Source organism: Tenrec ecaudatus, chromosome 16 (genome assembly GCF_050624435.1).
Source record: "Tenrec ecaudatus isolate mTenEca1 chromosome 16, mTenEca1.hap1, whole genome shotgun sequence".
NCBI classification, from domain to species: Eukaryota; Metazoa; Chordata; class Mammalia; order Afrosoricida; family Tenrecidae; genus Tenrec; species Tenrec ecaudatus.
The window spans coordinates 99,620,938-99,637,366 of NC_134545.1; the positions used below are offsets into that span (position 1 = coordinate 99,620,938).

The window sequence follows — 16,429 nt, forward strand, 5'->3', positions numbered from 1 at the left end:
TGACTTGGGGCCAAGTCCGTTCCAAATCCTGGCAACCTCGCATGAGCAGAGTCAACTGTGTGAAGGGTTTTGAAGTCTGTGGCTCTTTGGAAGCAGCTTGCCAGGCTTGAGTTCTGGGGTGCCTCTGGGCACATTTAACCTACCAACCTTTCAGCAAATGCTTAATCCTGTGTGTCACCAGCGGTCCCATCTCTGTCTCTACCTGGGGACCCAAGTGCGGCAGAAAGTCCATGCACTCAGCGGCTAACGCAACTGGGCGGCTGTGCAAGAGCACCTTCAGGGACCTTGGAGGAAAGGCTCACCTGGTCTACTTCTGAGAAACCAACTGGTGAACGCTCCAGGAAACACAGTATAGTCTGCCTCGGAGGCGCTTGCCTGAGCTGGATTCAGCCAGGCTCTGGCACGTGGCTGTCTCTCCGATGTACAGGAATCGGCCAGTATCTCCTTGTCCTGGCCCTTGCCTTTGCACTAAATAGATTTTACCCCACTTCCGTTTCCGTGGGTGCGCCCCTACTTTCTAGGCAGCAGCAGCCCGTTTCCTCATCTAGAGTCACTGTCTATTCAGGAACCGCCTCACCTTCCCGGGGGTTCGCTCCCCAGGTTTTGCTGTTACAAATGCTTTTGCACCAGAAATCCTTTGGCACCCGCCCCAGGACGCTGTGTCAGAATTGGGATAAGTCCCTGGCAGTTGACTTGCTGGCTCAAAGGGGATGTAGGTGTTAGTATGTAGATACACGTCATCTAACCATCTTTTGGAGAAGATATTGTCCTTATTTATGTAGGCCCCCAAGTGACTCACTCAACAGACAGGGGTCTCAGGGCAAATGTCCCCTGCCTCTGAGGCTGGACAGCCAGGTGAGAGAAGCCAGGCTTGGCAAAGATAAAGCCTTTCCGGGCAGCCAGCACTGTCAGTTGATGTGACTTTTATGGATCTGCCTGCTCGTATCTTTCCTATCACCATGTTTTCGTTTATGCTTTATTTATATCGCCGCACACACGCTGTCTTGTATCTTGTTTCTGTCACCGTTTTTATTCACTTTCTGGGCCATTCTCGCAGGGTTTTATTAGTCATTTCTTGTTCCAGCTCCTAAAACTTCTATCACCTGTGTCTCTGGGGGGTTTGGTTGGGTTTGAAAGATGGCTAGAGGACGATCAGGCTGGAGGTGACAGCTGCAGGCCCTCCTCCTTCCTCTTGGATGACTCAGGGGTGGCCAGGCCCTGCCCTTCCCCATGGGCGCAGGTGTCCTGTGTGATGGGGGTGAGGATTTTCCTTTCTCCAGGAAATAACATGGGGCTTTCTACCAGGGTTACCCTGAGGAACCAGGGCCAGATGAGCTGTTTGAGCCCATAGATTGCAATATGCCTCTAAAAAGGCAGGGCTGGACCCAACCGCTCATAGACAGTTGGTCCCAACCAACTTGGGTCTTCTGCAGCATCCTAGGACTGACATCATTCTAAACATGGGTCATTTGAAAAGAAACAGTGAATCTCGACTGGGAACCATTTTTACTCAAGGGACATTTGGCAATGCCTGCCAACCACAGAGGCAGCAGTTCAAACCCATCAGCTGCTCCTTGGAAGAAAGATGAGGTATTCTGCTCCCATAAGGGGGATATTGCCTGGAAACCTGAAGAAGCTGTTCTACTCTGTGTGATAGGATCGCTGTGAGTACTGACCCCAGGGCAGGGAGTTGTTTGGGGAGACACTTTTGGACACAACTGGAGGTGGGGGGTGCTACTGGCATCATGGGGTGGAGGGCAGGGATGCTGTCAGAATCCTACAATGCATCTGGCCATCTATCTACCACCACCTGCTACTCATACACCGAAGAACTCTTCAGCCCTGCAGGCGGAGATGGGGCCGCTGAGTGATGCAAACCATCAAACACTTGACTGCTCATTGAGAAGTCAGCGGTTGAAACCCATCCCAAGATGTCTCAGAAGTCCTGACGATCTGCTTCTGGATCACAGTGTCCAAGGTCCTGTGTGATGGAGTTCTGCTTTTCACAGAGGAGGCCACCAGGAGTCCAAATGGACCTGCGGAGAGCTGGTGTGATTTGTGTTTTGCACATCCATTGTGCCAGGACTGAGGGACACCAACCTACCAGCCAAGCTTGGTTCCTATGAATCCTACCTTTGAATCCTATCTCCTCTCCTGTCACCAAACTCCCAGATCTGAACCCCGGGAATGCTTCATGTGTTTGCAGGTTTCAAGATGGCTTCTCAGTAAACTAAGAGCCCCAGAGGCGCTGCAGTGAACTATTCTGCTGCTGGCCTAAAGGCAGCCGGTTCAAACCCAGCAGCCACTCTGCAGAACGCTGTGGCAATCTGCTTCCGTAAGGACCTACAGCCTCTGAAACCCTACTGGGGCCGTTCTGCTCTGCCTAGAGCAGTGGTGCTCAGCCTTCCTCGTGCCGCGACCCTTTCTTTCATACAGCTCCTCATGTGATGGTGACCCCCCCAACCATAACATGATTTTCGTTGCTACTTCATCACTGTCATTTTGCTACTGTTGTGAATAGGGCGACCCCGTGAAAAGGTCCTTTGATCTCCAAAGGGGTGGTGACCCCCAGCGTGAGAAGCGCTGGCTGAGAGAGTCACTCACTGTGTATCTTCAGAACTGACTAGAAGGTGGGGGTTCCTGAGGACGCTGGGCAAGAGAAAAAGACACAGCGCTCCGTATTTGAAAAAAAGAAAACAATGTTTATTAGGAGATGCGGGGGTGAGGAATGGTCAAGGGGACTAGGTACATTCTGTAGTGCCGGAGCCGTGTACTAACAGAAAGGTCAAACATCACAACCACTTCCAAAGGCCAAACAGCGACACATGTACTTCTACATGGGGGTGGTCTTCCGGGGGTGCTGGCCAGGATGGACGTTGCGGAAAAGCTGCGTGAGGACACCGCGTGCGAACGCACAGGGCAGGTTTCCTAAGAAAAGCAGGTACTGCTGAGGAGGAGGTGAGGAGCAGATCGTCTTGTCTACCAGCCGAAATCATGATGAACTCTCCAGAGAAAGTCGACCCCAGGGGGGCGTGAGTCACAGGAAACCTACAGGACTGGGAGACCCTACTGAAGCCCCCTCAGCCTCCAGCCCCAGCTCTGAGGAGCCCCCTGTGTGAACCCCACTCCCAGACCAGAATTCTACAACGTGTACTGCAAATTCAGAGTCCTCCTTCTATTCCGCCTGCCCTGTTTTAAGCTGCATGAAATAGCAAGAGTGAAAACTGAGATATGCCCTGGGGTTAAAAGTTAAAAAATGCAATGCCATCCAAAAGAGTATAATTATATATATATATATATATATATATATATATATATATATATATATATATATATATATATATATATATATATTTAAACCCCAAAACCCCACATCCTAAACCTCACACAGCTTCTCGGCGGGAGCTGGATTAAACAGAGAAAATAATTTCAGCATCAATGGATAATGCACATGAGATGGTAACAACTCTTTAAAGCAAATGCCAGGCGATGAACAACATCCCCCCTCAGCTTGGGGGAGGGGAGGGTGAAGAAGAGAAAAGGGCGATAATTGGGAGAACACTAGGCCCTGGAGTCTGAAACTGCCTCTTCACTGGGGGGAGGGCAGTCAGCCATGTCTGAATCTGGAAAATGCACCTCGGGAAGGTCTGATGCAGGGAGGATTGCCGCCAGAGGAGCCAGGGTGGTCTGCTTTGAGGCTGTGGTTTCCATGCTCTCCTTTTGTGCCCCTTGAGGCCGACGCCCAACTGCAGAGACAATAGGAAAACACCAATTCCAGATCTAGCATGCTGCACACACTGGAAAGACAATGCAGGGTTGCACTGGCCTGAGCAGTCATGACGCAGCGCTGGATCCATGCAGCTGCACACGAAGGTCCCCAAGACCCTTCCTTCTGGGGTGGACGCCCCAGCTCAGCCCCCCTGACAGACCTGCAATGGCTTCTAACAGCTCTGGGCATCCACTGCCCTTGCCACTGTTTCATCCGACTTCACACGAGTCTGACGCCACGCTGCTTGGTGAGCTAGCACACTCAATGCTGTTATCTTGAAGTATTCTGCTGTTTGCTTCGTTTGGATAAGCACTTCAAGTGAAAGAACTTCTTCCCACAGGCCAGCCTGGCTGGGACCTGATGGCGGTGGCTTCCTTGGCCCAGCTCAAGGCCCCTAAAGCTGAGTGGGGTGAATCTACAGGGTCCTCTCTGAGAGTCCTTCTGGGTTGAGTCCCGGTGGGTTTGCTTGTGCACAGCAGAAAGCTGATTGGTGGCTCTACGCACATGGGTGGCTGGGGCTTGCCTCTAGTCTAGGTGCCTGAGCTTCGTGAACTGTGCACAGAGAATTAAATTCACGGAAGGATATCAGATGGAAGGATTCTGTCCAGCTAAGAGAGAGGGTATTCCCTCGGCAGTTCTTGGGGGGCCCTGGAGTCTTAAGGAACTGGGGGAACTTCAGCCCCAAGGCTGGCTCATCCAAATGGAGGGAGCACGTCCATGTGCTGGGTGGGTGCTCTCCACCTCTGCTTCTCAGGCAGCCCAGGAAGAAATGGTTGCACCTGGAACAGGGGAGTGGTCAGCTTCCTTGCAGCCTCTGGGCACTTGAGGTAGATTGACTCTCAAGGCCTTCAGCAGACCCCCTAGCTGATGTCCCACCAAGCCCACCCACTTCTGAGCTTTGAATTTCCAGCCAGGCGTGCTGAGCCGGATGGGGTTGGCTGGTTGCGCTCATTCAGCATCTTCTGAGACAAGTGCTCTATTTTCATCCTTCCTCCAGATTCTTTGATTCTTGCCTTTTTATTCCATGTCATCCTTCACAACCTCAAGGAGACCTTCAATGTCCATGGAAGCAGCCCAGAGCAGCAGGACTGGGCAAACAGTTCACAGAATCAAGCCCTTCCAAGTCCCACTAGGCATTACTACTGAGTTGATTCTGACTCACAGTGACCCTAGATAGGGCACAATAGAACTGCTCTTAGGTTTCTGAGACTGTAAATCTTTATAGGAGCAAAGCACCTCAATCTTTCTCCCCAAGAGGGGCTGGTGGGCTGGAACCACTGACCTTGTGGTTAACAAGCCTGTGTTCAGTCCACTCTGCCATCAGGACTCCTTCCTTCCACAGGCTTGTGCGTACTGAATACTTATGATGTGCTGGGAAAGGGTCGCACGAGCCGGAGACGTCCAGACCCAGGACAAGGCTGATGGTGTCTGTGATCAGCCTCCTGGCATTGTGAAAGCAACAGAACTGGGGCCTGGTAAGAAATCCCAGGCTGGGAGGAAAAGACAATCAAAGGAACCTTCTATTGATGCCGGTGCTGGGCTTGGCAGCTGCCCCCAAGCAAAAATAAACTCCCCGTGGCAGTGGGACAAGATGCTGATATTGGCACCTGCCAGAGGCAAACAGCCGAAGTCGCAGCTGCTCTGGTTAAATGAGCTTGGGGACCTCAGGGGGCTGAGACCTCGATGACTATTCCCGGCTGTGGTTCTCAGCAGGCGGCTTACTGCAATAGGGCTGGGGCGTCTTCCCCACCCCTCCAGGCTGGGGCTCCGAACAATCGGAGTGCAGGTGGCATATCCCGCTGAACAGCCACCCGTGCAGTCTCCGGGAGGGAGGGAGCGCTCATCAGAGAGCAACAAAGGGATTCCTGGCGAGGATGCTGCAGCAGAGGAGACAATTCTACAGCTAAGAAGCAGGTGCTCAGAGAGGGGCGTGTAGCCAGACTTCCTGCATAGGGATTCAAGTTATCTTCACGTCTCCTAGCTTTGGAGAGAGGCAGCTATCGCTTCTAAAAGCCAGGGTGAAGTGTGGCAGAGGCATCGAATGGAACACAAGCTCAATTTGCTAGGGCTGTTCACAGGGTGATGGGGGTGGGGGGTGTGCACAACTACTGGGAAGGGACCTGTTAAATACGAAACAACAGCGACCAAAGGGCATCAATATGAAAGAGAACCGAGTCAGCCAGTATCTTCACAAGAAGCAGAGCCTTACAGGATGGCCCACTGACTATATCCCAGGATGGAGGCGGGGCACACCCACTGGGGGCTTCTGCATGAGAACACGTTCCAGAGGCTAGTTTTCCCAAAGAAGTCTAGGCAGCCGACTAAAGCACACAGTCAGTTGAGGAGAAAAACTGTTAAAGTCGAGCGTTGTGGGACACACACATGAGATACCTATCTCAAGGTTAAGAGGGGGGAAAAACATAGCTTCTAAGGACATCCAACTGCATCCCCAGGTATGTCTTGACATTCTAGAATTTCTACAAAGAGACGTCTTCTGGCACCCAGATAGGAGCTCTGGCTTCCTGCTTGCCAACCAACAACGGTCATAAGTCACAAAACTCCAGTTCTCCGATTTGGAGCTGTTTCCTACCCTGAGCAGGAGGGCACATAGCAGCCCCTATGATCCATTCACCTCCATTCAGTCTCGTCTCTCCAAAGTCACCCTGTCCAGTGCGCCAGGCCCTCTCTTCTGCCTTTACTGTGCCTGCCTAGGCCAGTGACAAGTCACAGATGCCTGTTGCTGTTGCTTTTAAATCATTCTAGAAAGCTCCCAAAGGCCCTGCTATTTACTCATGACGACCCCCGAAGATGGAGCTCACAAGGGTCGTTTGAGGGGTGTGAGTCCAGAAGATGGGCAGCACGGAAAGGTAATTGGGGAATGAGAATTCAATTATGCAGCGCTTCTCTTTAAAAGGAAAAACGAACTCACGGCCGCTGAGTCTAATTTTGACTCCCAGCAATTATATTCGACTCGAGTTGTTAAACAAAAAAAAAAAAAATAGGACGTTTTGCTCAACCAACATTATCTTGTATTTTTTACACCCAGACCAACATTATACACCAAGGCCTATTGCTTGGATGCCTATTCATTAACTTGAACTGACACATAGCAACGCCCTGAGATAGACTACAACTACCCTTTTGGGTGCCCAGGGATGGAGCTGATAGCCTCATTTTCCTCTCTTGGAGTATCAGGAAAATTTGGACTGCTGACCTTCTTGTTAGCAGCCCAGCATGTAACCCACTTCATCAGCTAACCAACACTTTCAGCTCTTCCCTGGCCCCCAGTTTATCATTTTGACCAAGTTATACATGTCTGATTACATGGATGAAAACACATTTCCCAAAACACAGCCCCTCAGAGACCCCTGTTCTTTTTAAATAATAACAGAGATACATTTTTAGCTGGATCCCAAGAAAAGAATTGGCTAATTATGGCAACTCCTGCTGCTCGTCCATCTCTTTTCCCGAGTTCTTTAGACTGACTCAGAAACCCGTCCCTCCCCCACTTTCCCAGTTCAGCAGATGGAGCGCTGGGCGTGTCTGGCTGGGAGTACAAAGAGGCATGTGGGAAATGAGATGCAACTGCAGACGGCCCATCCTCGGGGGAGGGTATGCAAGACGGAAAGAGTCTTAATATAGACCGAATCTCAGGTCGCAGTCGCCCTGCAGGAGCCCTGTCCTGTATTGGATGGACTTGAAGGCCCAAATTTGAATGCATTTTTAAACTATAGGATTAAAGAATTTTTTAAAAGTTAAACAAAAGTCTACTGAAACCACACTCACATCACACTGGGAATATACTTTTTTCTACTTCATGAAAAATAATCTATGTGATTTTCAACAGATACTTCTATTTAGAGTGTTGGGGAAACTCTGATATGAAAAAATAGGTATCCAGTCGACATTCAGTAGCCCTTCTCTCTATTGTGCGTGCATCTTCCTTCATGTGCTCTAGTCCAGAGATACCCAGATGGAAGTCCAATATCGAAGTGGGATGGATGTGCTTCTAAAGAGTTTGGCAGACATCGCCACTTCCTTATTTCTGGAAGCCAGCAGGGCAGAGCTAGAGTTGGCTTGTAAAGTCCCGTTAACCTGGGCAGAAGCTACCAGCTTTGTTTTACTGAGATCAACCCAGAATGAGACGCTTGCCACGAAAGCCCATGTCTAGGCAGACAGCCCCTTATTGGAGGCTCCCTAAATGCAGGGGCCAAAAGACAGGAGAGAAGGCAGCTTTGGTTCCCTTGGCCCCCTCCGAGGAAGAAGTCAGATAGGTGAACGATTAACCATGTCCAGCCTTGGTGCAGATGATGGTGTTTCTGGTCAGCCTGCCACCACGGAGCCACTTTCAGCGGCAGGCGGCCTTATTTGCCAGGGTTGTAGCAGACTCTCACGAGTGTGTTTGCCACTAAACATACCCTCTCTGCCCCCCCTCCCCGCCTAGTTTATTTAATCAGCACTTTATTTTCAAATGGAGGAGTTTGTAACTCTAATATGCTTTCATCTCTGAAGAAAAAATGAGATCTTTGTTGGTGATAGATGAGGCTTTTCAGAATTTAATTTGCGTGTTGCACATCCACACACTCGTCACTGTAGGCTACCCTTGTTAGTGCTGATAACGCCCATTTCCTCGCTGGTCATCTGAAGCTAATTAGAGCTGCTGTTTAGTGCAGAAATAATCAATAGCTTTCTTCAGTGGATCTCACAGAATCAGAACCTTGGGTAATTAGTCCAGCGCAGACACAGAGAGATACCTTAATTAAAGCAAAATATGCTCTGTCACAGATAGGCCCCCACAAGTGACAAGCATCCCAGAGCTGTTGACAGTGCTCAGTGGGTTTATTCCAAGAGCCTCTAAGAAACTTCTCACTGAACCAATACAGAGAGTGGAGCATTGGGGGGGGGGGGGGGGATGTCCCTGGAAAACCGCCGAGGTGAAAAACGCTGGTATTTAGGATTACACGTTTGTGTTTATTTAACATTTGGATATAAATGCACTTTAAACACAGATAGAGCTAAGAGACTACGCCTTTATCTGGGATCGAATAGCTTTTTTTCCCGCCCCCACCCCCCTCGCCCAGAAACTTGATTTCACTCTTACAGGGAGAACATCGGCTGGCAAAAAGGATTAGCGTGAAATGTGCGGCGTGGGCTTCCCCTCCGATCCCTCCTCCGAGGTGGGAAGAAAGCTCGTACTCCCCAGCAGCCTATTACAGTCGTATCTCTTCTCTGTGTAGCACTCGAGCTTGGCAGGCTTCCTCACTGTGCCATCTAACACCAGACTTCAAAAGTGCACTTTAGGGTCTATTCCTTGAAGGAAGAGAAGGGCAGAAGATGGTGTGCGGCTAGCCCAGCTCACAAAGCCACGGGCACCCTGCTCCTGTTCTGTGGATCAGAGCCAACCGAACCCATCTCTGCCCGTCTTGATTCCACAAACCGTCTTTCTCTTTGGCGTGATTCCAGTCTGTCATTGAGGGCAGGTAAGTTGCAATCAGATGCTTGATGCTCTCTGGGCTAAACAGTCCCCCACAGGGACCATGCCATGGCAGCTGGGGACAATGACCACTGCGACCCCTGGGGATGGATCACCAGACCCCGTGTCCCACCCCAGTCAAAGCTGCCTTTCCCAGATGGATCATGTGGAAATTAGGCTTCCGGGTCCTGTTGACTGGCAAGGAAGGGGACCATCTCATGTTGCGGACTGTGAACAGGTGGCCGCTGGCTTCCTCACAGGTAGGCACACCTGCATTTCAAGAAATGCTCCAAGACCAAGCCGGGGCTGCTCTGTGTCCTCCTGCCTTCCCACGGTCACGTGATGCAGAGCTTCCTGCTGGAGCACAAGGCCCAGGAATCTGCATTTGAAGAGCTGGCTCTGTGATGTTCACCTCGGAGGAGAGCCCTCTGCTAACTGAGCGGAAACAAGCCCCATGGTATTTGTATTCAACCATCAGTTTCCAAACAAAACAAAACAAACATGAAGGCAGTTATCCTTACGTTCAAAACCCAGAAAGCCAAAAATTGAAAGCCTTTAGTAGTAAAATGGTTTTTTGAGAGAGAACCCCAGGAAGGCTAGAAGGAGTACCACACACGTGAGCGCTCCCTCTGCTTGCCACATGGTCGTGAGACGGCAAACCCACTCCCCAGCTCTCTGCCGACTGCAAGCCAGACGCTGCGTCTGGCCCTGCCCGGTGTGGTCGTGCTATTTACGGGACGTGCACTTCAATGGGGAGAATCTTCGCAGGAACAAATGGTGACCCTCCCCCACCCTTGTCTCCACAGGGCCTCCTCTTGAGGAGATGCTCTGCTTGGGGACAAAAAAAACCACACAAAACACAAAAAACAAATGCCAAAAGCTTAGTGTCCACGTTAGGCTGTGGTTTCTGCCGGTAGAAATCAAAGCCGTGGCGTGAGCTGTGGAAGTCTCTGGAACTACCAGCTCAGTCTCTAGCTAGGCAAGGCCAGCGGCAAAATCGTTCAAGTCTTCATCCGTGTGGGCATCGGTCAGCTCGCTTGACCACCCTGGTGACTAAGTGTCCCTTCAGAACACAGCACGCCCCAAAGCCTTCTGGGTTTGGAATGTCCCACTGCATCAAGGATTCCACAGAAGCCCCCTAAGTATCACAAGAAGCTTTCTTTAAAAAAAGAAAAAAGGAAGGAAGGAAGGAAGGAAGGGGAAAAATTCCAGTTGGAGGAAACCCTTTCAACGGAGTTCCCAAAACTGGAATTTCCGCTATACAAGAGGACTGGAAACAGATAACTTGTTGGGTTTTTTTTTGTCTTTCTTTTTTTAAACACATGTCCGAGTTGCCTTGTCAATGCAGCTACGATGTCTCCGCCCAAGATGCAGACAAGAGGGTAAGCAGGCCTGCGACCGCGGGTACCAGCAGCGGGCTCCGGCGGCAGCATGCAGGGGCAGCCGTCGATTTCGTGGGTATGTGGCTGGAAGCTCCGGAGAGCCCATCCTTTTCGTAATCATGCTGCAGGAAGGAATATTTTCATTATCACCCACCGCGGGCATTTATTTCACCACTGTGGATTGTGACTGCGCTCTTCCCTCCCACCCCTCCACGCTCCCCATCCTGAGCCAGCTACACCATCTACCAGAGCTGACCTAAGGGTTCGCCCCCTGGAGCCTCAACTCACACACTTGGGGGTTTTCACGGGAAGGAGTGTGAACTTGGTTGACAACTGGGCGGCTTTGGCCATTCCTGGCTTTATGAGCCTCTGGGTGGTTTAGGCCATTCCTGGCTTTATGAGCCTCTGTGAAAACGCTCTCTCTGACTCAAAGCAACCTTGTAGGACAGAGTAGACGTGCCCCCTGTCGGTTTCTGAGACTGTAACTCTTTGCGGGGGTGGAAAGCCTCCCCTTTTGCCCTCAGAGAGGCTGGTGGTTTTGGACGGCTGACCTTGCGCTTAGCAGCCCAGTGCATTAACTCACTGCGCCACCAGAGCTCCTTGGCTCTGGGTTGAGAAATCCATTTGGGGGAAGCGATGTGAGCTCAGTAGCCTTCCCTTTCTCTACCCCTGCTCGGCAGATCCCCCAACAGCGGTGTAAGATGAAGCGGTTCTTCTGAAACTCCCTGTTCTGTGCTCCCCATCAGGATAGGAGGGCAGAGAGTGTCGTCTCGGAAGACTCGCCCAGTCAAGTTCATGCCCGATGCATCTCCAACAGCATCAGAGATGAACAGGCCTGCCTCGCATCCAGCATCCAGCATGCACCTCAGCCCAGGTTGTCTAGCTGAAGAGCCATAGAAGAGAAGCAGCTCACTCCGTTCATTCCGGGGAAAACCCCAACCAAAAGCCAGGTTCCCAGACTTGCGGCAGGCATGGCCATTCTTCCCAAGACTCACTCTTCCATCTGCCAGCCCCCTGCCCGTCTCAGGCCACACACACAGAACTGTCATCGTTACTGTGAATCAAGGAGAGGAATCTGACATGCCCTGTGCTACCTCTTGGGTGCTGTGCAGAGAGAGCCAAGCGGAGTTCAGGTACTCAGGGAGAGTAGTCGGGTGTCTTTTCCGTGCTGGTTGACTGGCTTCACAGAGGCTCGCGGCCTTGCCACCGTGGTGTTTTGGTGGACCAGCTCTGAGGGGCAGAGCCTGGGGCCTGCCCCTCTTTCTGACTCTGTGTGCTCTGTGCTGCAAAGTCTGCACTTGGCTCAAAGGACAATGGGACAAGGAGGGCAGGGCAGCTTAGCTTCTTTCTGGCACCTAATCCCAAAGCTCCTTTCTCTGAGACCCAGAACAAGACACGACTTACATCAGAAAGACAGAGGTGTGTGCTGCCTGATACATTGGATTTCAGCTTCTGTGCCTGAGGAGAAACAAAAGAGAAAAATGAAAACCGAAAGCTCATGGGTATAAAGTGGAAGAGCCATTACCCCGGACACCCGAAGCAGCTGTCAGAGCAGTTGACTAATGTGAAATATGGAAGGTACAGCCACAGGCAACCTATCATTTAAAACTTTCTAGCTCCCTTTTTAAGTAGAGACAACAGGTAAAGTTCATTTAATAGAGTTATTTTAATAATAATTTTAAGTGAATTCACTTAAAAATTAATAATAATAAGTTTTCAAAATCAAGAAAGTGCCTGACATGGACCAGTGCCGTTTTCAAGGCTCGCGGCTCCCTTTGGGGCTGCGTGGGACCAGGTTCCTAAATACAACATCTGTAAAACAATCATTCGCTTAGCATTCGGAATGTTCATTTTTGGCAAGTATCTCCTAGGCTAAAAGGCTGCAACAAAACCCCCCTTGGTTAAGAACACAGAAATAAGTCTTTCTGCAGTTCCTTTGGTTGTTCCTTGGTTGCTCCATTCAGCAAGCGTTCACTGAGTGCCTGCCATTCCCCAGCGCTAAGAAGAGAGTGCAGAACAAAGAAGACATCACTCCCAGGCTCTGGGGCCTCCTCTCTGGGGAGTGAGCCACTCCCTGAGGAAAGCTAAGGCCCAAAGACTCATCCCCATGAAGCTACACTCAGGCCCAAGGAACCCTGGGCCCAGCCATTTAAAACCTGCTCTCAGAGTCCTTTCAAGGGGTCTGATCTGTGGATCAAGTCCCATTTCCCCTCAATGAAAACTAGTCCACATTAGGCTACTACCCACTTTTGACAAAGGAGAAAAAGAGAGGGAAAAAAAACTACAGTGAAAACACTTCTGAAACTCATGGAGCCAATACAACCCTCTTGTTTCAAGGACGAAAACAATTTCATGTTAAGTGGCATATCCAAGTTCACCAAGCCACGCAATAGGGTCAGGAGGCAGACCAGGTCTCTTCACTGTCGAATGGAGGCATCATTCTGTGGTACAGAGCTGCTTCCTGGTTGTCATGGGGCGTTTGCCTCTTCATGCTCCCTACCCCCCTCCCCTAATCCACACCAAGGACCCCTGTGACAAACCCCCAAGACGGGAGAAGGACCGCTCACCATCGGAGTCACCTTGGGTGGGCAAGCACCGCATCTAAATCAAGGAGCACCTGGGCCTCCCACGCTGTGGGAGTGGTGCCATCCACTGCCTGTTGCAAGGAGACTTTTGGGGGGCAACTAGTTGAAGACATGCTTGGCATCCACGCAAGGCGTCATTTACTGACCATAATGCTACTTGGGAGGTATCATCATCTTTACCTGTATTTGCATATGCCAGCTGTGAAAATGAAATAGCAACCTTTAAACAGGCATCAAGAATAAGACACTGGGAAGCATCCTCGGGCTGTTAAAAGGTCACTAAATGTTATGTATAAGGAGATCAGAAGGGAAATTGTGAGAGAGGAATTGAACCTTACTCAAAAGTCGACTTTTAATCTATATTAATAGCAAACCGGGCCTATTGCATGGTTACCTCAGAGGAAGTATAGAACCTTACATGTTTTATTTCTTTCAAGACTGGAATTCTGCCCAGGCACCAAAATGGCCCTAAAACATCACATTCTGCCTTTTCTCTCCTAGGCCATAAGCTACAGAAGACAGAAAGCCCCGGCTCAGGGCCTTTGCATTCCTAATAAGTCCACTAAATTATGCAGAGAAGTCAGCATGGTTCCTAGAATGGAACCCAGCGTGCCTGCCGGTAGTGGTCACAGATAAATAGCCCCTTGATGCTTTAGGACCACAGAGGCCTCCCAGAGCTCCCCAGGTGAGGAGGCTGGGCTTTCCTGCTCTGTTCTATATAATTAGCACCAGCATGTGGTGTTTGACCATGGTACCAGGGGGCTTCCAAAGTTCGTGGGGCACTGAAATGAAAAGATGATAGAATTTTTTCTAGGGAATTCTTGAAACCCCCTCGAATTCAAATTCTACAATGCTCAGAAGCTACACATCTTACTTGTGCCATGCATGCACCCTGTTGCAAGTGTGTTCTCTACCATCGAGTCACTCAGGTCACTCCTCCCCACCCCCGACCACCACCAAATTCCAAGATGATGTATTTTCTGCTGCATCATCTCCCGTGGAGCAGCACGGGGGTTCAAACCGCCAAGCTTTCAATCAGCAGTTAAGCACTTGGTTCTGGAACCTACTGTATATATGATTCGGCAATAGTAAACAGTTAAATATAAATATATCTACATATATATGCAATAGTACATGTGCCCATCATTATTGTGACAGCTAGGTTTATTGTGCCAACTAGGCCAACACGAACATGTGGGTGGAGCCTAGTCGGGTTGCAGCCTGATTGGAGGGTGACTGAGATAAATAACTATGGGGCAGCATCCCATCTTCTTCCTGCCTGGTGATGGGACCTGGTGTGCTGCTGCTTGAGCTAGTGTGCTGCACTGCCTGTGGGCCAAGCCAACCCATGGATTGTGTTGCTAGAGCTTGAGGCTCCTTTGAGACCTGCTTCACCACTTTGCTGGGGTGTACATCGCTTGAGCTTGAGGCTGGTGGTTCCTGCTTTGCTAAGCTTCTGAGCTACTGACTGCTGCTGACTCACCCTGATGTCTGTTGCCTATGGGCAGACTCTGCCTGCCTTGCCTAGGGAAGACTCTGCTGTCTGCTTCCTTGACCTTGGACAGGAAACCCACATGAGTTGAAGGACTTCCTGTTCCACTAAAGTGATTTGAACTGAGCCCTCTGCACTTCTGTGTGGGCTACTTAGATGTTATATGCCTTCTCATTGGGTATGTATATAATCATAATTGTCTTGGTTTTGTTTCTCTAGAGAACCTTGCCTAACACAACTATTAAATACTATCAAAGGGCTTTCATCCATGGCCTAGACCAACTCTCATCTTACAAGTGAGAGTGGCTGGAATAATAGTGCTCAGTCGCATGGAAAAATACAGCAGACACCTGCCCGTGCTTCTGGGCTCTTCTTCAAATCAGGTATAATGTGTGGCCTTGACGGAAGGAAAACGGTCCACTTTGAACTACCTCCCCACCAACATTCCCTACTCCTCTACTCCAGCTGAAAGTGGCAGCCCCTGTGCTCACCTTGGCTCTGTGGACCATTCCGGATGGTCTAAGTGGGTGAACTGCTGAGTTGAAGCAAGAATGTGCCAGCCAGGTCTCTGTACGCGTTCTCTACAACAAACCTTCTCTCCTCTGAACATCTAGCACTCAGGAGGCTTCTCTGTCTAGACACACAGTAACACTGGTGACTAGATCTCTTATCCCAACAGCCACTACCAGATCGGGTGCCCGGAGAACACCATGACTGCAGAGGCTTAGCGCCACCTTGCCCAGGCACTGAGCACAGAAGTCGGGGCGCTGATTGCAAGGTGCAGGGAGAACGTTAACAGCCACTGCAGTGGGGGTGGGACAAGAGTAACGCCATCAGGGGAGTGGGCATGGACCTGAGGGCTCTGCAAGTCCCACGCCATGTGTGTGGTGCCCGTGACACGATGAGGGCCTGAGGGCCTTAGGTGCCCTGGCTGAGCAGGGGCAACTAGGATGGAGTCTTGGCATGTGCATGGTGGACCTTGGGGCCAGGAACAGCGCATAGGCTGGAATGGAGAGGCAGAGCCCGATGACTGGGCATCCAGACTGTGTGGCTGGCCAGGTGCACACTTGTCCATCCTTTCCAACAAACCCTGTGGCTGTGGAGTTGATTCCTAACACGCAGGGTTGGCTGGAGTCAGAACGGACTCAACAATCCAGGCATGTGGCGTGAGAGAAGAATTTCCTTCTGTAGTGCTGCCATCTGAGGTCCCCGGTGCCAGAGGGTTAATAGATGCATCGAGTGCTGTTAACCTCTGGTTGCCTGGAGTCAGAGTGCGGCGCTCCTGCTCTCACCCCACCGCTGAGCCTTTTGAAAGCCCGGCTCTGAGCCAAACACCGGTGGTGATTCCTTTGTGCCCAGTCAGCAGCTGGGTCTGTCCACGCTTGGGCCCTGCACACAGCAGGCTCTCCCGAGTCTGCAGGAGGGGGTCAGGCCGGCTGGCAGCACGCTGGCTCTGTTTATGGAACTGGAGACTTAAAAGGTCGCTGCTCAGAGCCTGGCCTTGGCCGCCCCAGGACTCCAGAGCTGCGTGGAAGCCAGTGTTTCATCTCAGGTTTTTAGGCAGCTGTCAGCCAGCGGGGCATGGGCCATTTCTCCACTCTCCTCTGCGCACAAGAAACGCTCTCCCTCCAGAAAAGGAAACGGGAGGAAGTGGCCCCTCCAACAGCAACACGCGGTCCCGGCTGCCGCCACAGAGTCATAATTAATGGGCCTTCTGGTTCTCTTCTC

The 16,429-nt window shown here is 50.8% G+C and overlaps 1 protein-coding gene across 1 annotated transcript in view; it reads right to left on the minus strand.

The window, feature by feature from the left end:
• Positions 1-3,340: 3,340 nt before the first annotated feature.
• Positions 3,341-16,429, minus strand: part of GFRA1 (GDNF family receptor alpha 1) — a 248,526-nt gene continuing 235,437 nt past the window's right edge. The window contains exons 8-9 of the mRNA XM_075534439.1: positions 12,029-12,082; positions 3,341-10,746 (exon numbers count right to left, since the gene is read on the minus strand). Coding sequence (XP_075390554.1) covers positions 10,591-10,746; positions 12,029-12,082 — 210 coding nt within the window. The 3' untranslated portion in view covers positions 3,341-10,590. The remainder of the gene's footprint in view (positions 10,747-12,028; positions 12,083-16,429) is intronic.